The 25998-nt window shown below is 45.1% G+C and overlaps 1 protein-coding gene across 4 annotated transcripts in view; it reads right to left on the bottom strand.

The window, feature by feature from the left end:
* The window catches only part of NBEA (neurobeachin), a 2460099-nt gene that overhangs the window by 2059805 nt on the left and 374296 nt on the right, over positions 1-25998 (bottom strand). For all 4 annotated transcript variants that reach the window (XM_029602688.1, XM_029602690.1, XM_029602689.1 and 1 more), the window contains 3 exons: positions 13324-13403; positions 1950-2012; positions 1757-1854 (listed from right to left, as the gene is read on the bottom strand). In XM_029602688.1, coding sequence (XP_029458548.1) covers positions 1757-1854; positions 1950-2012; positions 13324-13403 — 241 coding nt within the window. The remainder of the gene's footprint in view (positions 1-1756; positions 1855-1949; positions 2013-13323; positions 13404-25998) is intronic.

Below are 25998 nucleotides of genomic sequence, written 5' to 3'. Positions count from 1 at the left end.
CCAAGCTCAAAGCCTGGGATTCATGTTGGAATCTGAACTATCCATTAAACTCCATATCCAAGCAGTGAACAAAGCAGCCTTCTTCTACCTTGGTCAACTCCAGACCCTCCTGGATAACACTGCCTTCTTAACTACTGTTTGTGGCACCATGATCTCCCGTTCAGACTACTGCAACTCAATCTACGCTGGAATATCTAAAACCCTAAAGCGCTGCTTGCAATTTGGCTGTCAATAAATGCAAGCACATTTTACCATATAACAGCGATTCTAAAAATATTGCACTGGCATTCAACACACTACTGCACCAAATCCTAATCCTTGCCTACAAATCACTCGAAGGCTAGCACCATCATATCTCAAAAATGTATTTACCTCTTACACACCCACTTATTCCCTTCACTCCATGACACAATCCCACCTAGTGGTGCCATCCCCAGAACAATGAACTTTGTTAAAATCAGGAAGAGAACTTTCACAGGTTTGGTCCTGCCTCTATGGAACTCTCTACCCTTCCTCCCTACACACATCAAACTTGTGCAGTCGAGGTTTTGAAGGAGACAGTACTGTTTGGCAAACAGTCCTTCCTTTAAGGATAAAGTTATCTGTTTGGGAAACTTTCAGTATATTGTCAAAGGGTTTAATTTGCACAAATGAAAAATCAACAAAAATTTAAGAGAAAGGTGGGGCAATAATTATGTGAAGGTATATGAGTAGTGTCATACATGGATAATGTCCCTCTATAAAATCTGAAAAATCATCAGATGTATCATCTCCTCATACATTTTATTCATTCAGTTCTGGCATTCCAACATGTTGATCACACATATAGGGTTATGAGATATTGTATATTGGAGGTAATCTTTCATTTTTGGCCTATTCTGCCATTTTGATTGTTGTGATTTACATTGTTCAAGTTCAATGCCTGTAAATTCTGAATATATAAATAAAATTCCACATTTTTATAGTTATTAGAATACTTTAATATCCTTAAGCCTGGTAAAACTGCATTTTAAATAGCACAATGATTTTTTTTTTATTGCATATTACCAGCTCTACCTGCTCTATCTGTAATTACATACCAATAACCTAAACAGACATTAAGCTTGACTGCCTTCAAATTACCTAATTCATCTATTCCTAGTTACAAGCCAAGAACAACTATATTTTTGGTATTACTGTAAAATAGCAGCACTCCTTAGTGGTGATTTTTTTCTTATAAAAAATATATTGGTGTTTCAAGTCTATACCATATTATATGTTACAAACTATCTCAAACATGTACAATATTTTATAATTCCATTTTTCTTTAATTTATATATTCAATAAAAGAAAAAAGTACAATATAACCCAGTACCCTTCATTCTTTTAGATAATGCCAATGAAAAATATTTTCTTGAGTACAACTCAAAAATAAGAATTACAACCTCCATTTTGAAATGCAGAGCTCTAACTGGTATATTGGTCTTTAAGAAAAACTGTGGACTTTGCAAGTTGTGATACTTTTGTTGGTCCAATAAAAAGTATTATCCAAAGATGCTACTGAAATGCCCAAAGATGCTACTCAAATGCTCATATACAATATCTTTGCCAATTCTTATGATACTCAATAAATGTTAGCACCATCTTCAAAGAATCCAAATACAACCTTCTCAAACAAATCCTTCCTCAAAGGCTAATTTACCAGGGGTATATTACTGGAGAGCAAGATAGTGGTAAAAATGTTTTCAATTAAAATTCCTACGTTCGTATAACTTACCGTATTCCATTTCTTTGATCAAATGCAGGTATCATTGAAGCTGGGTGTTCTGACATTAGAGCTACCAATAGTTGTAGAACATCATGAATATTTTCATCCTTTAATACAAATATCAGAAAAATGTGATACACCATGTTAATTGCAGGTCTGGAAAACAGTAAAAAATGCAAAAAATAGTGTACAAGAGACTTACCTCATGCATTGTTAGTAAATAATTTAAAATACTTTGTAGTTCATCTTCTTTGACTCCTCGATCCTAAAAACAAATATTCATGTTCAACTATTAGCACTTCCGAGAGTTAAAACTGTCTTCCACTCTCATTCACAATAACATGACACACTGTAAATGAAGGTCACATATCCATTAAGACTGACATAAGGAAGTTTGAGGTTCCCACAATATTCAAACATTTTTAGTTGCATCATGATGAAAGTTACTGCAAAACTTTGTGAGAAACAATTTGGATGAATATTCTTGCTTTTTATGTGAAAATAGCAGAGTTGCTTACTTATAACAGGTGCTCTGAGGACAGCAGAATGCCAGTCCTCACAAATGGGTGACATCATTGGATGGGGCCAAACTTAGAAATCTTAAAAGCTTCTAGAACTCTTAGCCTCTGAGCATGCCCAGAATGGCATCATACCATATATCCATACAGGGTCCCATCCACCTTATAACATAGAATTGAGGAACAAAATTTAAGAATAATACCCACAAAGTGAAACCCAACTTCGCGAGGTGGTGGGCAGGTTTCGTAAGGACTGACATCCTGCTGTCTTTGGAAAACACCTGTTACAGGTAAGCAACCCTTTTTTCTCCGAGGACAAGCAGGATGACAGTCCTCAGACGAGTGAATCCCTAGCTACAGGTTCCCCCTCCCAACATAAAAGGGGACCAACAAAACATCAACAAGTGCCGAAAGCACAACAACCAGTTTTGTTTGTAACAGGATGTGGGCCCAGCCTGAAAAAAAAACAAAAGGAACAGTCTCTAGACAGGAATAGAGTTGTGTTTTACACTTCAAACAGGTTCCAAAGGACAGACTGGCCAAACAAGTCATTGCGTCAACCATCCCTATCCAGACAGTAATGTGATGTAAATGTGTGGAGATAACTCAAAGTGTGGAGATAACACAAAGTGGGCTACTGATGTTGCCATGGCTCTAACAGAGTGAGCCTGGACATGGCCCCCAAGATGCAATCCCACCTAACCAATTGGAAAGCATCTGTTTGGCAACAGCGATCACCAAATTGCTCTGATCAAAAGAAACAAAAAGTTGAATGGACTGTCTATGGGTTCTATCCGCTCCAGACAGAAGGCTAAGGGACCAGGGAAAAAATTTTGGCAGAATGATGGACTGGTTAAAAGGGAAATCTGACACCATCTTAGGTAGGAACTTAGGAGCGTGCATATCGCCCTATCAAGGAAAAACTTCATATAAGTTGGATAAGTCACTAAGGCCTGTAGTTTGCTGACCCTGCAAGCTAAATGACCAACACCAAAAATATGACCTTCCAGGTCAGGTACTTCAGGTCAAAAAAAACCCAGTGGCTCAAAGGAAGATTTCATCAGCTGGACTAAACCACACTGAGGTCCCAGTAAACTGTGGGAGGCCAAAGGGGAGGCTTCAACTGAAGCGACCTCACATAGATTGTACAACTATAGGCTGTACCACTTAGGCTTACCTTCTTCACCATGGTGGTATGTGCCAATCACACTCAGGTGAACCCCAACAGATCTGGTCTTCAGACCAGTCTCAGAGTGTTGAAGATAGTCATGCAGGTTTTGTGTGGAGCAGGAGAAGAGATCTAAGGTCTCTTGCTCACCACACAGAAAACCTCCACTTCAGTGCATAGGACTTTCTAGTGGAAGGCTTTCAGGAAGCCACTTGGACTAGAGACACATCTTCTGAGATATTAACCATTTGTAGGATTGGCCTCTCAACATCCAGGCAGAGATCGACAGGATCTGAAGGTTGAGATGCCACAATCAGCCATGATCCTGGGTGATGAGATCTGGGGAAGTCCCCAGTCTGATCAGTTTCCTGATAAACATTTCCCAAAGGAGTGGAAACCAGACCCATCTCAGCCAATGAGGGGCTATAAGGATTTTAGTCCCTTTTTCCTCGCAAAGCTTCAACAAAGTTTTCGACACCACTGGAGTTAGAAGATATGATTGCAGGAGGCCTTCATCCCAATGGCAAGCAAAGGCGTCAGACACTGGCTTGCTGTGTGACCTGTACAGGGAACAGAACTGAAGAACCTTCCTGTTCCAAGGCACAGAAAACAGATCCAACTCCAGGCTTCACCACCCCTTTTGTCCAGAGACCATTCATGGGCTCGGAAGCAATGACTCAGTCTGTCCACTGTCGTGCTCTCCTTTCCAGCCAGATACACAGCCTTGAACACCATCCCCTGGGACAGGGCCCATGAATATATCTGGACTGCTTCCTGACACCAGAGGTACAAGCCCATGCCTCCCTATTTATTTATTTATTTATTTATTGTTTTTGTTATACCGAGTTTCATGATAGGCATCACATCAACCCGGTTTACAAATAACAAGGAGTGTAAAGCATAACGTAACGTAAAAAACAATATTTTCAATAAGAACCTTGAACTTTAAATACAGTGAATCAGAAAAAGGGAGAGGGAAAGTTACAAAAAACAAGGAAAATAAACTTGGGATGGAAGGGGAGAAATTGAACAGCACAATATTTACATTTCAGCCTATTGATACATTAGAATAGCAAGTGAAAAAATAAGACTATAAAACGGTACATAGGTAATCAAATGAATAAATATGACACAGTTGTGAATGGTAATAGTATGATAAATATTCAGCAGGAATTAGTGAGAGAGGGTTTGAGGATGGTTGATTCGTGTTTACATTCCATTATTGCATACGAGTTAGTGCTAGTGAGAGGAGGTTTTATTCAAGGCTTGGAAATGCTTTTTTGAAAAGCCAAGTTTTTAGTCTTTTCCTAAATGTTAAAGAGCATGGCTCTTGTCTCAAATCAGGTGGGATCGAGTTCCAGAGAGCTGGACCTGCCGATGAGAAGGCTCTGAGACTCAAGGATTTATGTTGGTAGGTTTTGGCCTTTGGAATTTGGAGTGACTCTTTGTAGTGTTCCCTGATAGGCCTGGCGGAGGTGAATTTTTTAAGTGGTATTTGTAGGTCGAGTTGCGTGTGTTGGTTGATAGTTTTGTAAATGATGTTAATGGTTTTGTACATGATTCTATAGTGGATCGGAAGCCAATGAAGGTTTTTGAGAATAGGTGAAATGTGGTCAATTTTCCTGGAATTTGTAAGGACTCTGGCTGCAGAGTTCTGAACCATTTGTAAAGGTTTGGTGTAAGAAGCTGGGAGGCCTAATAGTAATGAGTTGCAATAATCTAGTTTGGAAAAGATTATTGCTTGCAAGATTGTTCTGAAGTCCTGAGTGTGAAACAGCGGTTTTATTCTTTTCAGGATATGTAATTTGTAGAAGCAATCTTTGGTGGTTTGGTTAATGAATGTTTTGAGGTTGAGACGATTGTCTAGGATGGCTCCTAAGTCTCTTACGTGGGTTGTTTGAAGGAGTGTGGGTGGTTTAGGAAGTGTGTTATTGTTTTCCGGTGATATGAGCAGGAATTCTGTTTTCGAAGCATTGAGTACAAGGTTTAGACTGTTGAGGAGAAGTTTAATTTCTAATAGGCAACTGTCCCAGTATTCCATTGTTTTTGAGATTGATTCTTTTATAGGGATTACGATCTGTACGTCATCTGCAAAAAGGAAATGTTTCAGGCTTAATTTTGTAAGTAGTTGGCAGAGTGGTAGCAGGTAGACATTGAAAAGGGTGGGTGAAAGTGATGATCCTTGCGGCACTCCTCTATTAGAAGGGTGGTATTGGGATTCTTTATTTATGAATTTTGACTCTGTATCCTCTGTTTTCTAGAAATGTTTTGAACCAGTTTAGTGTGGCACCTGTTAAACCAATGTTTGCCAGCTGTTTTAGAAGAAGGGCGTGGTTGACGGTGTCAAAGGCCGCCAAGAAGTCAAGGAGGATTAGTAAATATGCTTGGCCTTTATCAATACCAGAGAGTAGGTAGTCCATGAGTGAAATTAGTAGCGTTTCGGTGCTTGCGGCTTTGCGAAAACCATATTGGTTTGGGGACAGAATACTGTGGTCCTCTAGGTAGTTGGATAGTTGGGTGTTTACCAGTTTTTCCATGATTTTAGCTATAAATGGTAGGTTGGAAATAGGGCGGAAGTTGTTGGGATCACATGCATTTAGATTTGGTTTTTTTAGCAGTGGCTTGATTGAGGCAGTTTTTAGGTCATCTGGGTAGATGCCATGTGATAAGGAGCAGTTTATAATATCTGCTAGGGTTTTTGCTATTGTGTCCGGGATAAGAAGAAGCATTTTGGTAGGGATTTGATCAAATGTTTGCTGACATACCACACTGCCATTGGGTTGTCAGTTTGTATCAACACAATTTTGTTGGACAGCCAATCTCTGAAAGCCCACAGATCATATATGATCACCTGGAGCTCCAGGAAATTGATGTGATACAACTGTTCCAGGACAGACCAAAGGCTCTACGCTCTGAGTGCATCTACATGAGCTCTCCAACTTAGGGTTGACGCACCCATAGTTAGGATAATTTGAACCCGTGGACTTTGGAAGGGAATCTCCTGTTCCAGACTGGAATTGTCCCACCATCAAGTCAAGGAGTTCCAGAGGGATGGGGTGACTTGGGTGCTATCCAAAAGTCCCTAGGTGGCATGGCACCACTGGGACCATAGGGTCCACTGGGCTGTTTGCATGTGCAAGCATGCCCTGGGAGTGACAAGTACTTTTGCGGTGATATGGCATAACAACCACAACATGTGCCAGGCTGACACCTTCTGGCTCATTTGAATTTCTGCCATGATGGACATCAAAGTGACAGCCCTCAAACGTGGCAGGAAGCCCTTTGTCCAAGCCATGTCTAGCAGGGCTCCAATAAAGTCCAATTGCAGTGACAGGCTGAGATGGGACTTTGGGTAGTTTATGACTAACCCTAGTGATTTCAGCACACAGATAGTCGAGAATATGAATTCAACAGCCTCTACTCTAGAGGTGCTCCTGACTAGCCAATCATCTAGGTACGGGAAAAATGGACTCCCAATCTGCGCAGTTATGCCGATGCTAGCCCAAATGGCAAAATGTGATACTGGAAGTGCTGATTTCCCGCCACAAATCAGAGATACTTCTGGTGACCATAGAAGATCTCGATGTGGGTGCACGTGTCCTTTAGATCAAGGGAGCATACCCAGTCCCCTTTATGCAACAAGAGGAACAAGGTTACTCAGTGAAACTATGTTGAACTTTTCTTTCTGGAGATGGAGTGCTCCTGTTTTCTTTTGAATCAGGAAGTACCGGGATTAGAATCCCCACCCTCTTTCCTCTGGTGGGACAGGCTCAACTGCTCTGACTGTTAAGAGGGAAGAGAGAACCACGAGTAGTACTTCCTGATGCGCAACCTGTTCCCGATATGGACTTGGGAGCAATCTGGAGGGCTACGCAAAAGGTTTAATTTGTATCGATGAATAAAACCCACTAGTCAAATGTTACAAGGGGCCACTTGCTCACATAGAACTGTACACTCCCCCTGGTCCAAGGGATCCAATCTCTTGGGTATAGAAAACATGGTTATGTTCTCTACGATCTAGTTAAAATCCCATACCAGGAGCTGAATGGGACATTTCCTAGGGCTTCAGGGCCCTCTGCTGCCTAGGACAGCTGCGAGGGGCCTGTTGTTGCTGAAGGAGGTTGAGGCGACGGAGAATAGTATTGATGCGACCATCGCTACTGAACGTCCTCACTCCACCCTCTTTACCTCTGTGGCAACTCCCTCCAGGTCTGATGAACGGCTGGCTGCTGCGGTGTCTCCATGCAGTCTCCCTCCGGCATCCCCGGACCGGCTTGACGCTGCAATTCCACCATCTTGTCCTGATGCCTAGGGCGCGTGCGTCCCGACTCTTGTACCAGCAAGGTCGCGAACCTCAGGGGCGTCCCCCTGAGATGATGTCATCTGCTTCCAATATTTAAAGGTCTTTGAAAACGCTAACAATCTGAGTTAGCAAGGATACGGATAAGCATACGGATATGTACTCGCTTCGGCTATCCAAGCTACCCTGCCTCCTCAGACTTACCAGAGGTACCCGCTCCTCGGAGGCCTCGCTCTTTTCTTTATTTTCAGATTACAGATAGGAACCGGTACTCGCTCCTCGAGGGCCCATGTTCCTGGACACTCTGAAGATTCTCTACTGCCTGGAAGCTATCACTGCTACAAACAACTGTGAGTTACCATCGCTCTCTCAGAGCTTTCCCTGGAACCAGGTACTCGCTCCTCGAGGGCCTAATCCTTTCCAGCTCCTGAGCTTACTTGAGACCTTACGTGAGTTTTGTCATCTAGTTCTGGTCATGAACTCTGCCTACTCACTTTCTTCAGTTTCTCAACAGCTCAGCCAACCTGGGATCGTTGTTCCAGTACCTGAGGGACTACAGCCCTGCTGGGCATATCAGCTGACTACTGCCACCTCTGTTGGTTTCTAATAACCTGTTTAATAAAAGAACTAATGTGTGTCTGTCTCCATACTCTAGCCTAGCCGGTGGTCCCTCTCGGGTATCCTCCCGGGGGCATAGTTATCTGCCATTGGCTCAGGTATCCACCCACAACTATATCAGATTTCCATCAGATTGCTAACTCGAGCAGCAGATTTCTAACAGATTGCTAACTCCGCAGTCTAACCCATAACAGATTGTTTCTCCTTAGCAAGACGATATCTGAGACACTACAAGATTGCTGACTCCTCCCTCTCCAGGAGCCCACTACACAGAGCTTTCTTTACAGATTGCTCCTCCTATCTGACTACTCCTCCCATCAAGCATCAGATTCATAAAAAGTATTTCCTCGGGCAGAAGAAAAGCCATCTTTTGGCCTGACATTGAAGATCCCCTAGCAGTGGAGGGCAAGTCCTAGGTCAGTGATGGCCAACCTTTTGAGCTCAGTGTGTCAAAATTCATAAAAAAACCGAGCATAACTCGGGTGGTGTGTCACTTCTAGAAAAATCCATAATTGTGATATTTGTAGCTCTAATTAATAACAAAGTTATAATTTTAATATATGTACTGTATTTACTAATAAAGCAAAAACAAATAATTCTTTACCTTACCTGCTTAGTGACTTTTTTGTTGCTGAATTTCATCGGCTAAATCTTCAATTAAAACACTCTCTCCCCCTCCACCCACCCCCCTCCCACAAAAACTCTTACTCCCCTGGATTTTCTCATACATACTCATGCTCTCACACTCACTGGCTCCCTCACATACACACAAACACACACACCCAGGCAGGCTCCCATTCATTTTCACACCACTCCCGCTCCATCCTCCAGGCAGGCACCAATTCATTCTCACACACACAGACCCCCAGGCAGACACCCATGCATTCACACACATACACCCCCAGGCAGAGTCCCATTCATACACATGCACACACTAAAGGCAGATCCCCCTCTCTTTTGCCAGCAACCTCGGAGCCTCTCTCATTGCTCTGCTGCCACTGTCACTGCTGCCACATGACTATTGGGGATGTTGCTATTTTTGCACATTCCCAAAGACTACATGTGCCAATCACTAAAAAGAATTTTTTTTTTTTACTTTGCTGTCTGATCTTAGTTTTCTAATTGGTTGGTCACAGGCTTTTTTTTTCCACCTTCCCTTTCTTTCTTTTTTTTTTGCCAATTCCTTTTATATTGTCTTTTTTTCTGTTTCTTTTCTCTCCATCTTCTTCCCTCAAACACACAGTCAGGTTCTCATTCTCACATGCATTTCTCTCTCTCACACACACACAGGCTCTCACTGTCACATGCTCTCTCTCATACAATCATTCATACACACAGGCTCTCACTGGCACATGCTCTCTCATACAATCATTCATACACACAGGCTCTCACTGGCACATGCTCTCTCTCATACAATCATTCATACACACAGGCTCTCACTGGCACATGCTCTCTCTCATACAATCATTCATACACACAGGCTCTCACTGGCACATGCTCTCTCTCATACAATCATTCATGCACACAGGCTCTCACTGTTACATTCTCTCTCTCATACAATCATTCATGCACACAGGCTCTCACTGGCACATGCTCTCTCATACAGTCATTCATACACACAGGCTCTCACTGGCACATGCTCTCTCTCATACAATCATTCATACACACAGGCTCTCACTGGCACATGCTCTCTCTCATACAATCATTCATACACACAGGCTCTCACTGGCACATGCTGTCTGACTCACACACACAGGCTCTCTCTCACTCCCACATGCTGTCTTGCTCAAGCACATGCAGTCTCTGCAAACATTCAAGTCCTCACACACAATCTCTCAACTCATCTCATACACGCGCGCACACACGCACGCACACACCCTCTACAGACCCTCAGCCTCTCTCTCACCTCTGGGCCTCCTCTTCGCGGGTCGCCGCAGGATGGGCTCTGCAGCGGCCCTGCTACCGGGCCTCTTCCTCTTCTCGGGCCGCTGCAGCTCTGCTACCGGGCCTCTTCCTCTTCTCGGGCCGCTGCGGCTCTGCTACCGAGCCTCTTCCTCTTCTCGGGCCGCTGCGGCTCTGCTACCGGGCCTCTTCCTCTTCTCGGGCCGCTGCGACTTGGGATTCGCAGCGGCCCGTAAGCGCAAGCGATGCTCCTCTTCTGCACGCACTGATGCTTCTCCTCCTTCCTGCCCACGCGGCTCTGGCAACGTTTACTGCCGGGGCTGCACAGGCAGGAAGGAGGAGGAGCATCAGCGCGTTCAAACACGATCTTTTTCTTTGGGCTGTGGTGACGTGAGCCTCACCACAGCCCTGCCTGTCGCTGCGCCCGGGGGCATTGGGGAGATACTGAAAAACTAATTTTAAAGGGTTGGTGCAGCCGATAAAAAAAAGGCTCGGCACAGCCGATAAAAAAAAAAAAAATTTGATAGTCCCAAAACGCTGCGCGTGTCAGCAAAAACGGCTCGGCGTGTCACCTCTAACACGCGTGTCATAGGTTAGCCATCACTGTCCTAGGTGCCAGTGGAAAGTTGCTGAAGTGTCGCATGGTGTTCACACATTTGAGCCACTGCATCCTTCAATCTATCTCCGAAAAGATTCTCTCCAGTGCACAGGATGTCAGTGAGTGTGTCCTGCACTTCCTGTCAGAGATCAGACCCCTCAACCATGCAAGTCTGCAGGTGCTGATTCCAACTACAGTGACCCTTGATACCATTTTGAAAACATCATAGGTTGCTTGGACCCCGTGTTTTCCGCACTCAAGGCCATTTCACACCAGTGACTTGAGGATGTATTGCTGCTGCTGAGGCAACTGCTTAGCCACCCATTGCACCTGTTTCAGAATGCCCTGCATATACTGGTAGGCCACTATGCGGGCAATGAGCATGGTGCCTTGAAACCTTTATCCCAAGAGAATACGTGGCCTTCTAATCTTTCCCTGAGGGTCACCAAGGAATGGGTCTGAGTGCACTTGGTCTTCTTCAGAGCAGGTTTGATGACCTCAGACTGGTGTGGTAGCTGATGCCTGTCAAATCTGAGAGCCTTTTGGGTGAGATAAAATGTGTCCGTCTTCCTATTGACAGTGGGAACTGTCCTCAACAGTAACTCCATAAGGATCTCGTGCAATGGGACTGCTACGATCTCCTTGGGAGGCTCCACAATTTGGAGGATATCCAGCATTTTGTGCTGGGTATTCTCTTCTGTTTGCAACTGAAATGGGATTGTCTCTGCCATCTGCAAAGGACAAGCCTTCTGGAGGAGAATTCCTTCTGTCGGCAGGAGGAGACAGTTCTCAAGGGAGACCTTCTGATGCAACAGAAACACCAGAGGTATCATCCCCCCAGGGGTCACAGGGGCCCTATTTCTCACTGTCTGATGGCGGGGACAGGTCCCTGGGCACTCTGCCTCCAACCAGTGGTATAGGTACCAGCTCTGCAGGCCATGGGGGCTCAGACACAGTTGCCGGTGAGGTCTCCAGACAAGCTTCCTCCTCCAAGAAGCCATGAACCAGTACCAGATCAGTTGGTGGCACCGCTGATGCAAGTATTCCAACAGTGGCTCAAGGAGGAATTATGCCAGTTCTGGGACCATTGGTGCTGTGAAACCCAGACGCCATATCAACTTTTCCATGGACATCTGTACATGCCTCTCCAAATACTAATTGGGATCCATGAAGTGTGAACAAATCCTATTCAGAACTGAGAAGAGGATTGGTGGTAGGCACTGGAGCCAGTGCAGACAGTCGCAAAACCCAAGCATTGCTGGAGCATTAGTGGACCTCACCGTGGGGACACTTTTGGGGCATTGCAGCCGAAGCTGGTGAATCCCCGCAAATGGCACCATGCATCAATGGGGGCTAACGCCAATGCTTCTTCAGCTCCTCTCAACACTTGGATCAGTCCTTCCTTGGTGCTGAGGTCAAAGATGATGAATCCAATGTCTTGGATCTAGAGGAGGCAGATGATGGCCATCTCCAGTATCCCTGACAGCCTTCAGAATCAATGGAATTGATGGCTCTCTAAATGTCGATGCCTCAGTGTTCATCAGTGTGGCTACATGATGCTAATGTCTTCGATGCCAATGCATCGGCCTTCTCTCACCTAAAGAGTCACTCCACCTTCTCGAGTTGAATCTTATGTCCTTTATGGATGAACTTGGAGCACTTGCAGCAACTCTGGATGTTGTGCGATGCCCCCAGGCAAAGGACACATCGATCATGGGAATCCATGTTTGGCATGGTCCTCGAGCATCAGGGAAAGGCTTGAAGCCAGATGAGGACATGTTGGTATGAAATAAAAGGGATAAATCAAACTCAATGCTGGCAACCAACGATGACCAGCAGACACATAGGGCACCACTGCTCTAGGGACATCACAAAAAAAAAAAACTTACCGAAACATCAAAAAAACTAGCTAACAAGATAAAGGGGATAAAGACCAAGGGACCCCATGTTGATGACCATTAACTGCTATTAATCAAGTTTAATTAGGTAATAGCCACTGCTATTAATTGCATCAGTAGCATGGGATCTTCTTGGTGTTTGGGTACTTGCCAGGTTCTTGTGGCCTGGTTTGGCCTCTGTTGGAAACAGGATGCTGGGAATGATGGACCCTTGGTCTGACCCAGCATGTCAATTTCTTATGTTCTTATAATGGCATGCTGGGCATGTTCAGAGAGACTCAGTTAAAGTTCTAGAAACCTTGACAAATTTTCTGTGCCGGGCTCCATTTGATAATGTCAACCATGTGTGAGGGACTGCCATCCTGCTTGTGCTTGGAGAAAAACAGATCAGTGGTTTCTTTGAACAATGCAAGTATGAGCATCTTGTGTCATACAACTGATTTGCCTCTTTAGGAGTCAAATGTTTTTCCAGTGGAACAAGGGCAACATATAATGATAACAGATAATATCAATTATATAGTTAAATAAATGTTACATATTAAAGCTAATTATTATTCACAAATGGAGTTTTTACCTTCAGTATAAGTTGTTTCAGAAAAAGCAGCATAAATGCACGTAGTGAAATTATTTCTTTCTGTGAGGGGCGAGGACCATCTAGAATACAGAAAAGTATAGTATATGAATTGCAATTTTAACATAATATGGATTTAATTAAAATGTTTTGGATATGGCCACTAAAGATATAAATAGAAATAAATCAACAAGATAGAATAAATGATTTACTAGAAACAGAGACAATGAAAATTTCTCTAGTATAAACATGTTTTCTTTCTATTGAATATATTCCATGTTCACAAATGTTAGTAAAGCTAGTTTCAATTTATATAGTATAATTCTCATCACAAATAAGGAAGATGCTGAAAGTAAATTTACTTTAATTGAATTAAGCCTCTTCCCAACAATAAATTGTGTTCCTATCAAGATATATGAAAATTCTTTTTTTCAAATACAACAGTAAAGTTTGTGAATTTTCAGATTTGAGTAAAAAAAAAAAATCCATTTGTGTACAATAAAGACAACAAAAACTCCTGAATAAGAGTGATAGATCACAATAATTTATGCTACACAGACAGGATGGAATAGTGTTGAAATTACTTACCTGATAATCTCCTTTTCCTTAGGGGCGGATTTTCAGAGCCCTGCTCGCGTAAATCCGCCCAAAACCGGGCGGATTTACGCGAGCAGGGCCCTGCGCGCCGGGAAGCCTATTTTACATAGGCCTCCCGGCGCGCGCAGAGCCCCGGGACTCGCGTAAGTCCCGGGGTTCTCGGAGGGGGGCGTGTCGGGGGGCGGGCCCGGTCGTCGCGGCGTTCCGGGGGCGTGTCGGCAGCGTTTTGGGGGCGGCTACGGGGGCGTGGCTACGGCCCGGGGGCGTGGCCGCGCCCTCCGTACCCGCCCCCAGGTCGCGGCCCGGCGCGCAGCAGGCCCGCTGGCGCGCGGGGATTTACGTCTCCCTCCGGGAGGCGTAAATCCCCCGACAAAGGTAAGGGGGGGGTGTAGACAGGGCCGGGTGGGTGGGTTAGGTAGGGGAAGGGAGGGTAAGGTGAGGGGAGGGCAAAGGAAAGTTCCCTCCGAGGCCGCTCCGATTTCGGAGCGGCCTTGGAGGGAACGGGGGGAGGCAGCGCGGCTCGGCGCGCGCAGGCTATACAAAATCGATAGCCTTGCGCGCGCCGATCCAGGATTTTAGCCGATACGCGCGACTACGCGCGTATCTACTAAAATCCAGCGTACTTTTGTTTGCGCCTGGAGCGCAAACAAAAGTAGGCTGTTCGCGCTCGTCTGAAAATCTACCCCTTAGTGTATGCAGATGGACTCAAAACAAATGGGTATAGTGTGCTCGTGCTAGCAGTTGGAGACGGATCTGACGTCAGCACGGGTACATATACCCCCACAGGAAGAGCAGCAAATCAGTAATCTTCCTTGCAAAAGCTTTTATGGATATATGTGTGACTGACCGATCAATTAATCAACAGGATTACCCTGACCAATTGATGGTAGCTGGAGACCGCCAGTGTACTCAGCCGGAAGGCGTCGACACCCGGCAAGGTGGATGCCCTATATAAGAAAACATGGCTTACCGTGAGTCGGTGAATCCCCATGTATACCAGCAGCCGGGCGGGATGCTGAGTCCATCTGCATACATTAAGGAAAAGGAGATTATCAGGTAAGTAATCTCAACATTTCCTAGCGTGTAGCAGATGGACTCAAAACAAATGGGATGTACAAAAGCTACTCCCGGACTGAGCGGGAGGCTGCCCGAGGACCGTTTAGGATTGCCCTCGCAAATGCTGTGTCTTCCTGGGCCTGGACGTCCAGACGGTAGAATCTGGAGAAGGTATGGAGGGAGGACCACGTTGCCGCTTTACATATCTCTGCAGGCGACAGCAGCTTAGCTTCTGCCCAAGAGGCCGATTGTGCTCTAGTAGAATGAGCCTTGACCTGTAGAGGCGGTGGTTTTCCCGCCTCTATGTAGGCTGCCTGGATAACTTCTTTAATCCAGCGGGCGATGGTTGGCCGTGAGGGCGCTTCCCCTTGCTTCTTCCCGCTGTGCAGGACGAACAAGTGGTCCGTCTTTCGTACTGCTTCTGACATTTCCAGGTATCTGGACAGCAGTCTGCCGATGATGAGATGGCGTAGCATTCGACCTTCTTCCGACTTCTTCAAACCTTCCGTGGTAGGCAAGGATATGGTTTGGTTGAGGTGAAAGTGAGAGACCACTTTGGGTAAAAAGGATGGAACTGTGTGAAGATGGATAGCCTCTGGAGTGATTCTGAGAAATGGATCACGACAGGATAGTGCTTGTAGCTCTGAGATGCGACGTGCTGAACACACAGCCAGCAAGAGCACCATCTTCAAGGTTAACAAACGGAGGGACAGGCCTCGAAGGGGCCTGAAGGCTGATCCCGCCAAAAATTCCAATACTAGGTTGAGATTCACAAGGGTACTGGCCACTGCAGTGGCGGGCAAATGTGTTTGACTCCTTTCAGGAAACGTGAGACGTCTGGGTAGTTGGCAATGGTGTTGCCGTCAGTCCTGGGACTGTAGCAAGACAGCGCTGCTACCTGAACCTTGATGGAGCTGAGGGACAGACCCTTCTGAAGTCCATCTTGTAGGAAGTCCAAAATGATAGGAATCTTAGCGGCATGCAAATTGGTGCCGTGAGAGTCGCACCAGGCCTCAAAAACTCTCCAGATCCTGATATATGTTAGGGATGTGGAGAACTTGCGTGCTTGGAGTGTATCTATAACCGGCTCCGAGTATCCCCTTTTCTTCAGTCTAGCCCTCTCAATGGCCAGACCGTAAGAGAGAATTGAGCTGGATCCTCGTGGAGGATGGGAACTTGCCGCAGCAGGTCCCTGTAGGGAGGCAGAGGTAGAGTGTTCCCTGCCAGTAGTCTTCTCATGTCTGCGTACCAGGGTCTTCTTGGCCAGTCCAGGGCCACTAGAAGAACTAGGCCTCTGTGTTGCTGAATCTGGTGTACAATGGCGCCCAGCAGGGGCCATGGAGGAAAGGCGTATAGCAGAATCCCCTGAGGTCACGGCTGTACCAGGGCATCGATCTCCTAGGCTCGAGGATCCCGCCTGCGGCTGAAATATCTGGGAACTTGAGCGTTGGACCTGTCCGCTAAGAGGTCCATGGCTGGCGTCCCCCATTGATCCACAATTATCTGAAAGACTGTGGGTGACAGCTGCCACTCCCCCACTTCTCTGCTGAGGAAGTCTGCTGTCGTGTTGTCCTTCCCGGCAATGTGGACGGCGGAGATGTCCTGGAGATTTGCTTCTGCCCAAATCATCAGGGGAGTTATTTCCAGGGACACTTGTTGGCTTCTGGTTCCGCCCTGACGATTGATGTATGCCACGGTGGTGGCATTGTCTGACATCACTCTGACCGCTCTGTCGCAAAGTCTGTGGGCAAATCACAGGTATGCTAGCCTGACTGCCCGTGCCTCTAGTCGGCTGATGTTCCACCTTGACTCTTCTCTGGTCCACCGCCCTTGGGCGGTGAGTTCCTCGCAGTGTGCTCCCCATCCGTTCAGGTTGGCATCTGTGGTGAGCAGAATCCAGGCTGGGGAGGACATTCTTGACCCCCGCTTATGTGGCCGGGCTGCAACCACCACCGTAGCTGATACCACACACTGGCCGGTAGAGGTAGGCGTACGGTGTAGTTCTTTGATTGTGGGCTCCATCGAGATAGAAGGGCGCATTGCAAAGGTCTCATATGAGCCCGCGCCCATGGCACCACCTCCAGAGTGGACACCATGAGGCCGAGGACCTGTAGGTAATCCCGAGCTGTGGGCCGGCTGGCGCTCAGCAGGGACTGCAGATGACTCTGGAGTCTTGACTTTCTCTTGGAGGTCAGGCTGACCTTGTCTTCTCGGGTGTCGAATTGGACCCCTAGGTATTCCAGCGACTGGGACGGCTGTAGGGAGCTCTTATTTATGTTGACTACCCATCCGAGGCTTTCCAGAAGAGCTATAACTCTGTTGGTTGCCCGGTGGCTCTCCTCCGGTGACTTTGCCCTGATCAGCCAATCGTCCAGGTAGGGATGGATGAGAATTCCTTCCTTCCTGAGTGCCGCCGCCACTACTACTATGACCTTTGTAAAGATCCGCGGTGCAGTGGCTAACCCGAAGGGTAAAGCTCGGAACTGGAAGCGCTGATTCAGGACTTTGAAGTGTAAATAACGCTGATGATCCCGATGGATTGGGATATGTAAATAGGCTTCCGACAGATCTAGAGAAGTGAGAAACTCCCCTGGCTGTACTGAATTCTTGACCGACCGTAGAGTTTCCATGCGAAAGCTGGGGACCCGTAGGTGTCGGTTAACTGACTTGAGGTCCAGGGCGGGCCTGAAAGTGCCCTCCTTCTTGGGTACTATGAAATAAATGGAGTAATGCCCAGAATTTATCTCTCCTGCAGGTACTGGGATTATGGCTTTTAGGGCCAGGAGCCTCTGTAAGGTCACTTCTAGTGCCGTTGCCTTGAGCGGTGAGAACAAGGAGATTCCACAAACTTGTTCGGCGGAAGGCGAAAGAAATCCAGGTAATATCCTTCTCGGATGATGGCGAGGACCCACTGGTCCGAAGTAATCTCGACCCACCTGCGGTAGAAGAGGGTTAGCCTGCCCCCTATGGCTGCTACCCCCGGATGGGTCGGCTGATTGTCATTGTGGGGTGCGGCCGGGGCCAGAACCCGAGCCGGTTCTCTTCTTGTTGTGCTTAGTCCAAAAGGACTGGTTCCTGGCCTGTGAACGAGGTACTCGATAGCGAGTCCTGTAAGGGTGGAAGTGCTGCGAATTTCTACCTCTAGATGGTCTAGAAAAAGAACGCTGGCTCCTCCTCGTCCTGTCTTCTGGTAGACGGGGTAATGGAGAGGCACCCCATTTAGTAGCCCAGTTCTCGAGATCGCTGCCGAACAGTAAGGAACCCTTAAAGGGCATTCTTGTGAGTCGTGTTTTGGAGGACGAGTCGGCCGCCCAATTACGTAGCCAAAGCTGTCTCCTGGCTGCCACTGAGGAGGACACTCCCTTGGCTGCCGTACGGACGAGGTCGGAGGCTGCGTCAGTGAGAAATGCGAGAGCTGATTCCATGCCTGCTCCCTGGGTGTTGTTTCTCGCCTGTGATAAACAGGAACATGACGGTGTCCATGCGGTCATGCGAATCCTTGAGGGCCGCTCCCCCCTCAACCGGAATGGTGGTGTGCTTCACTATTGCGTTAACTATGGCGTCTACCTTAGGGCACATCAGCAGCACCTTGGACGCCGGATCCAGAGGGTACATGCCTGCCAAGGCCCGACCCCCTTTGAATGAGGCCTCCGGTGCCTTCCATTCCAGATCGATTAGCTGCTGTGCTGCTTGTAGAAGGGGAAAATGGTGAGCCGGTTGGCGCAGGCCCTCTAACAGGGGGTTCATTTTAGGGTCCCCTGGGGTGTCCTGGCCCGGAATGGCCAGTTCCGATAGGCATTGTGAGACCAGGCCTGAAAGATCCTCTTTCCGAAAGAAGCCCCTCATGGTCCGATATGGCTCTATCTCCGAGGGAAGTTCACCCTCCTCGGGGGGCTCCTCACTGTCCTGGGAGCAATCTGAATCCCCATAATCGGGGCTGTTGGGAGTCGAGTGGCCACGCCTAGGTCTCGAGGGGCCAGGTACCGGATCAACCGGGACGGAAAGACCCATTCGAGGAGCAGACTGCATCTGGACAAAGGCGTGAATCCCCTTGAATAATTCCACCCAGGAAAGCGAAGCCGGATCTGGCCGTAGGGGCACCAGGTCTCTCGGGTTTCCTGGTTGCTCGCCGCGGCATGCTAAGTCCGATGTGCTCCCTGAGGAACCGCTGGGCTGGGGCCGGCCCTGTCCTGGCACTCCCATGGCCTCCTCACATTGGGCATATAGTGAGTCTGCTTCCTCGCTCTGTGTGGCTCTGAGGTTGCATGCTGAGCAGAGGCTTAGAGCTTTCATGCCAGATTCTGGAGGTGCCGGCTCTGCGGCCGCATGGGCTCTCTTATGCTCCATTCGCCTGAAATTCGGTGTCGCCCAATAAAGTGCGCCTAACAAGAGCGCTTAACAGCATGCGCCTAGAACGGGCGTCTTATAACGTGCGCCTATGAACGGCGTCTTAGAAATGTGCGCCTTTACACGTGCGCCTATACACGGGCGTCTTATAAATGTGCGCCTTTACACGTGCGCCTATACACGGGCGTCTTATAAATGTGCGCCTATACACGGGCGGCTTACAATGTGCGAACGGGCGCCTATCGCGTGCGCTAACAACGGGCGCCTATCGCGTGCGCTAACAATGGGCGCCTATCGCGTGCGCTTAGCAACGTGCGCTTATCGGCGAAGGTAAGTAGGCAGGCAAAAATGGCAACCTCCTTGGCGTGCTGCCTCATAGGCAGCCCCAGTTAATCCACACTTCCTCAGAGACCCAGTAAAGATATACACCTTACCTTGAATTTGGCGCTTCCCGGCTGCGACCCAGGCGGTCTCCGGCTACGGGGGGAGAGGGTGAGTACCTTCACCGCCACGCATAAGGAAGTGCGCCCGCTGCCTCTAGGCCGCTTCCGAACCCGTCTCACTCGGGGGCCAAGTCCACGCCGGGACCGAGGCTGCCTCCCGGCCGCGCCCAAACTCATCTCGCTCGAGGGCCAAGCCGCGCCTGAGCCCTTCTCACTCAGGGGCTAAGTCCCTGCCGCAAACCGGCCACTGGACCGAGGCTCTCGCTTCCGAGGGACCACGGAAGTCAGCTCAGGAAACTCAACTGGGTGAGTGACCGCCTGGTATCACCACAGGAGTGCAGGGCTTGTCTTCAATTGGTTTCTTCTAGGAATTTAGTCGTTAGAATTTGGAAACACGCTCTGCGAGCGTGAGGTAGCTCCAAACTGCTTTGGAGACGGAAATTACTGATTTGCTGCACTTCCTGTGGGGGTATATGTACCCGTGCTGATGTCAGATCCGTCTCCAACTGCTAGCACGAGCACACTATACCCATTTGTTTTGAGTCCATCTGCTACACGCTAGGAAATTTGTCTTTTTCTCCCATCATCTACTAAACCACTATATTAAAGTTATTAAAAAATAGGCTGTAGGTGGGGCTGAGTAAAGAGATCCTCTAGTGGTGTGAGATGCTAGCAGAGTAATTTCTGAGACCTCTGAACTACCATGGGAGCCAGCCTACAAGGGGAAGAAGCTCAAGCAACTAGCTGCTAGGCTATTAAACAATATCAAACCCTTCAGTTATACTAAATCCCTATAACTAAATATCTAACCTAAATATCTAAATGTCTTAATCTACAAAGTTTACTATTTTAAGGAGCTTCAACTTTATTAAGCATTCCCCACCCCCTTTTGAAACTACAGTGGACCCTTGACTTACCCCCACCCCCTTTTGAAAATACAGTGGATCCTTGACTTACGAACTCAATTCATTCCAGAGGGCTGGTTGTAACTCAAGTTGGTTGTAAGTTGACTTCTTTTTCCATAAGAAATAATGGAAATACCCATAATGCGTTCCGAACCTCCCAAAGCTCCCCTTACCTAACATTTTCATAATAAAAAAGGGTTGCATAATATGCATAATTACCAGAAACACCTATAATTTTCCTAGTGAACTCACCAAAAAGTTATAAAATGTGTCTAGCCTACCAGAAACAATTTCATACTGTACTCACCATTCAAGTTGACATCTTTGGCTTGCAGGAAGGGGAGAATTCTCCCATCCCCACCCCCTCAGAGCACATCTCTGGCCCCCAAACACTCATTTCCCCCTCCTAGCATACTCATTCCTCCCCTCCTGATACCTTGCTGTAGCCAGCTGAGTGCTACACTCCCTTTCTGCTGCTGCACAGAAGCTTCCTTGGTCACCAGTGATGCTGTTGCTTGCTGCAATGCCATGCCGGGTCTGATTATGTGCTCCTGTGAACATTTGCAGCTCTAGTTGCACCTGAGATGGACAGGCCTCATCGTCAGCAGCAGCAGCCAATCACTACAACAGCAGAGCAGAAGTCCCACCCACCAAGCCCAAAAAACACGAGTGACAGGAAAAAATTCCCAATTTGAAGCAACCGCACGCACGAGTGGATACACATGGCCTTGGCCAGCATTCAGGTTGTAACTCAAGACTTTGGTTGTAACTCAAAACTAAAATTTTGGTTGTAACCCAAGTTGTTCATATATCAAGCTGGTTGTAACTCAAGGATCCACTGTATGCAGAAAGCAGTCCACAAGTGGGAGAGCAGTTAGCCAGGCTTTTACACCAAGTGTCATATATACAATTATCTGATTTTGGAGGACATTTGAGCACCAGCTACAAAGAGCTCCAAGATCTCTGAGAACGAGTACAGTCACTGGAAGCTACATTGACAGACAAAAAAGTGTAGAGAGAAATTGATCAGAGACCTACCTACTAGAGTGGTCTCTCCTCCACAGTGATAACATCAAGAAGCTGCTTTGCAAGAGTAAGGCCATCAAGAAGGAAAAGCAATGTCTTGGAGATAGCTGGAATATACTGAATATTTTGTATATTCTTATGTATAAATTGAGAAATTTATGCTGGAAAATAGGCATAAAAAGCCGTTTTTCCGCGTATACTATAAAGTCCCCAAGGTATGTGCGTATTATGTGCAAATCATCAAAACAGAGCAGAATTATCCACATAAGTTAAGAGGCTAACTCCAATGTTCTGAGTTAGCTGCATAAGTCACTGACCTGTCCTAAAGTTAGCACACCGTGTGACTTTTTTAAACTTTTTTTTTTTTTTTTTTTTAATTCAGACATGGCTTTTCTTGAATTCTTATCTTCCTGATGGATCACTCATTTTAAACCTTGATTTATATATATGGGTCAATGCAATTCAATGGATTTTGTTCTCAAAGTCACTTATTGACTTATACATGAGTAGACATAGATAAGTATATATGGTATGTTCCAAGAAATATGTTAATCTGTCACACAGGCAAATGTATCTTCCAGGAGTATATGCCCTAGAGGGTAAGATAAGATGGCTGCTGTTATCAGCAATTTAATCATTAGGAATGTAGATAGCTAAGTACTTAGTTGCCATGAGGATTGCTTGGAATCTTGTCTGTTTGGTGCTCCTATGAGATATGATTGAGAGAGTGCTGGGGAAGAGGCAATTGTCATGCTACATTTGGGTACCAAGACATAGAAAGATGCAGGAGAGAGGTTTCAAGGTAAGAGATTAAAAATTCAGACACCTTCAGAGTAGCATTCTTAGACATGTTCTTCTCAGTTCCATGAACAAAAACCTAGAGGCAGGCTGAACTCCACAATCTCAATATGTGGATGAGACAATAGTGCAAGGTGCAAGCCTTTAGATTCATTAGAAACTGAAGAATTTTTGTTTGTGGGTTAAGAGTGTTCAAATATATTGCAATAGTGCAGGCTATTCAAAATGACCACTAAATGTTTAAATAAGGCATAGAAATAGTTTAAAAAATCACCTTGGAAGCTCAAATAAAATGTATTTCACAAGATAAAGGCTGAATACCTAGTGACTACCAGCATGGCTACTTGGTGCTGTGAAAGACTATTAAACCCAAAAACGCATCCTTTAAAAAATTGAGACAGACCTAAGGAGGAAAATTGTAAAGAGGAGAAACTTGCCAGAGACAAAAAATAAAAATAAAATCTATTTTTGAGTACATAGTAAGCAAGAAGACTACAAGTGACTCAGCTAAACCATTACATGTATCAGGGAATAAGGACAAAGCAAAAAATAAATAAACAAATGCATTCCTTTAATTCTTCATTGCAGCAGAACCATTCTTTGTGGGTGACTGTTCAGAAGAACTGAAGCAAATCACTGTGATAATGAAAGAGGTGCTACAGCAAACTACTAGGACCTGATGGTGTTCATTCCAAAGTTCTGAAGGCAGGTAAGACAAACTGCAGACCTACTTCTAAGGTCTTTACGTCAGTTTTCAAAGGGAAAGTACACATGTAATTTCCCATTTAAAATTATTATATAAAAACTACCCATACACATTTACACCTGCTAAATTCAGCAGGTTATTTTTCTGAGAAAAAGTTTGCACATACTTTTCAAAATTCAAAAGAATGTATGTGAGTGAAAACCTTTCCCGAACTCCAACTCTGGGAGTACACCTTCACAGTGCATGTAAAAGTGCATGCATCATATAGGATTGGTATTTTTCTAAAAGACCCTTTCCACAGATAAATCACTGTTTAACCAATAGAAATAGTTTCAAAAAATTACTTCTCAATGAACAATCTCTACTCCTTGAAGCCTACAAACTAATCAAGATAGACAAAGAACACAACAAGAAACAGGCTTTGTATTAAGACAGCAATGATAATAACTGTCAGTTTCTACACATCCTGCAGATACTTTTCACCCATAGTTTCTTACTACTAAACAAGATAAATTATACCGATAGTATTGTTTAGATTATTGCCCCGGAAGAGTTATCCACAGATATTTTCATCAACTTTATCTGCAAGTAATTTTTCCATAAGATGATCAGTAATTCTGTTATTGGAAAGTCGGTGTATAAAAATGCTAAATAAATAAATAAATGTATAGTTTTGATTATATAAACTACGTGCACCCTCTCCCTACACCACGCAAAATGTAGAAAAAATTACCTATATTGTAGAACATTGATAATTTTGCATGCTGTACTTGGACCGGTGCTTTTTAATATATTTATAAATGATCTGGAAAGGAGTATCACAAGTGAGGTGATCAAATTTGCAGACAACATTACGCAGAGTAGTAAAATCTCAAGTGGATTGTGATAAACTGAGGGAGGACCCTGGAAAACTGGAAGATTGGGCTTCCAATGGCAAATGAAATTTAACGTGGTCAAGTGCAAAGTGATGCATATAGGGAAAAATAACCCTTACTGTAGTTACACAATGTTAGGTTCTATCTTAGGAGTTGCCACCCAGGAAAGAGATCTAGGCGTCATACGCCTTACGAGTACACATTCCACAAAGAAACCTCCGATCAGCAAACAAAGCACTACTAACAATCCCTTCAGTAAAGTCAGCAAAATTAACCCAAGTGAGAGAAAGGGCTTTATCATTGGCTGGGCCCATACTATGGAACACGATGCCCCCGAACTCAGATTACAGAATAATCTCAAAACTTTTAAGAAAAATCTAAAAACATGGCTCTTTAAAAAAGCCTTCACTAAAGAGTGTGGAGGGTAGAGAATGAAAGTACAGGGTAATGCAGACGAGAATGAATTTACTCAATCCTACATTTAAGAAGTAATATTTCAAAGCGATAGTAACTCAATAATACACCTGGACTTGACCAACATTACTCAAATAATGATTTTATTTATGAAATTGTAACCGAACTTTATTGGCAACTGTTAGAATGTACGATATCCTACATTTACTTACCTTAGTCTATGTGCCTATTTGTAAACCGTTGTGATGGTATATAACTTAGCGACGGTATAGAAAAGTTTTAAATAAATAAAATAAAAATAAATAGTGGATAATACATTGAAATCGTCGACTCAGTGTGCTGTGGCCAACAAAATAGCAAACAGAATGTTAGGAATTATTAGGAAGGGAATAGCAAATTAAAGCATGGGTGTTATAATGCCAATGGATCGCTCCGTGGTGAGACCAAATCTTGAATACTGTACAATTCTATTTATTTATTTATGGATTTTTTATATACCGGGGCACGTAAGTAACATCACCTCGGTTTACATTCAAACATTAATTCAGCATAGTGCTTTACAATATAACATTATAACTAAAAGAGTACAAAACCATGTATAACTTTGTATAAAGAAAATAAATATCAAATTATGAGTGTCTGTGGAAATAAGCTAGAAAGCAAAGAATAGGACTCAGTTCAGGAATTCTAGTCGCCGCATCTCAAAAAAGATATAGTTGCACTGGAGAAAGTGCATTGAAGGGCGACAAAATGCCAAGGAGCATGGATCGGCTGCCCTATGAGGAAAGACTAAAGAAGTTAGGGCTGTTCAGTTTGGAGAAGGGATGACTGAGGGGGGATATGACAGAAGTCTACAAAATCATTAAAGGACTTGAACAAGTTAATGAAAATCGGTTATTTACTCTTTCAGATAATAGAAGGACCAGGGGGCACTCCATGAAGTTAGCAAGTAGGTCATTTAAAATAAATTGAAGACAATTCTTTTTCACTCAACGCATAGTTAAGCTCTGGAATTCATTGCCAGAGGATGTTGTTACAGCCGTTAATGTAACTGGGTTTAAAAGGGTTGGATAAGTTCCTACAAGAAAAATCCATAAACTATTAATAAGCAATAGTATCTTGTGATTTATTTAATGTTTGGGTCCTTGTGACTTGGATTGGCCACTGTTGGAAACAGGACATTTGGCTTGACAGACCCTTGATCTGACCCAGTATGGCCTCTTATCTTATCTTATTTGTCAACTTTTATATACCATTGTTTGGAACATGCCGACAGCGATTTACAATAAAACCAAATAAATATAGGAAAAATGTAAACTGTAAAATAATAAAAATAGAACTAAAATAATTAATCATACAAAATTAGAATACATAACCTAATAAAATGATTTGAAAAGAATAAAACAATTACATAAAAGAATAAATAAATGCAAGCCTTCTGAAATCATAAACGTCTTATAAATAACTTATTCAGACAAAAATAAAAATTATCTTATGGCATGCATTGAAGT

Source organism: Rhinatrema bivittatum, chromosome 5 (genome assembly GCF_901001135.1).
Source record: "Rhinatrema bivittatum chromosome 5, aRhiBiv1.1, whole genome shotgun sequence".
NCBI lineage: Eukaryota > Metazoa > Chordata > Amphibia > Gymnophiona > Rhinatrematidae > Rhinatrema > Rhinatrema bivittatum.
This window is presented reverse-complemented; position numbering and strand designations above follow the sequence as displayed.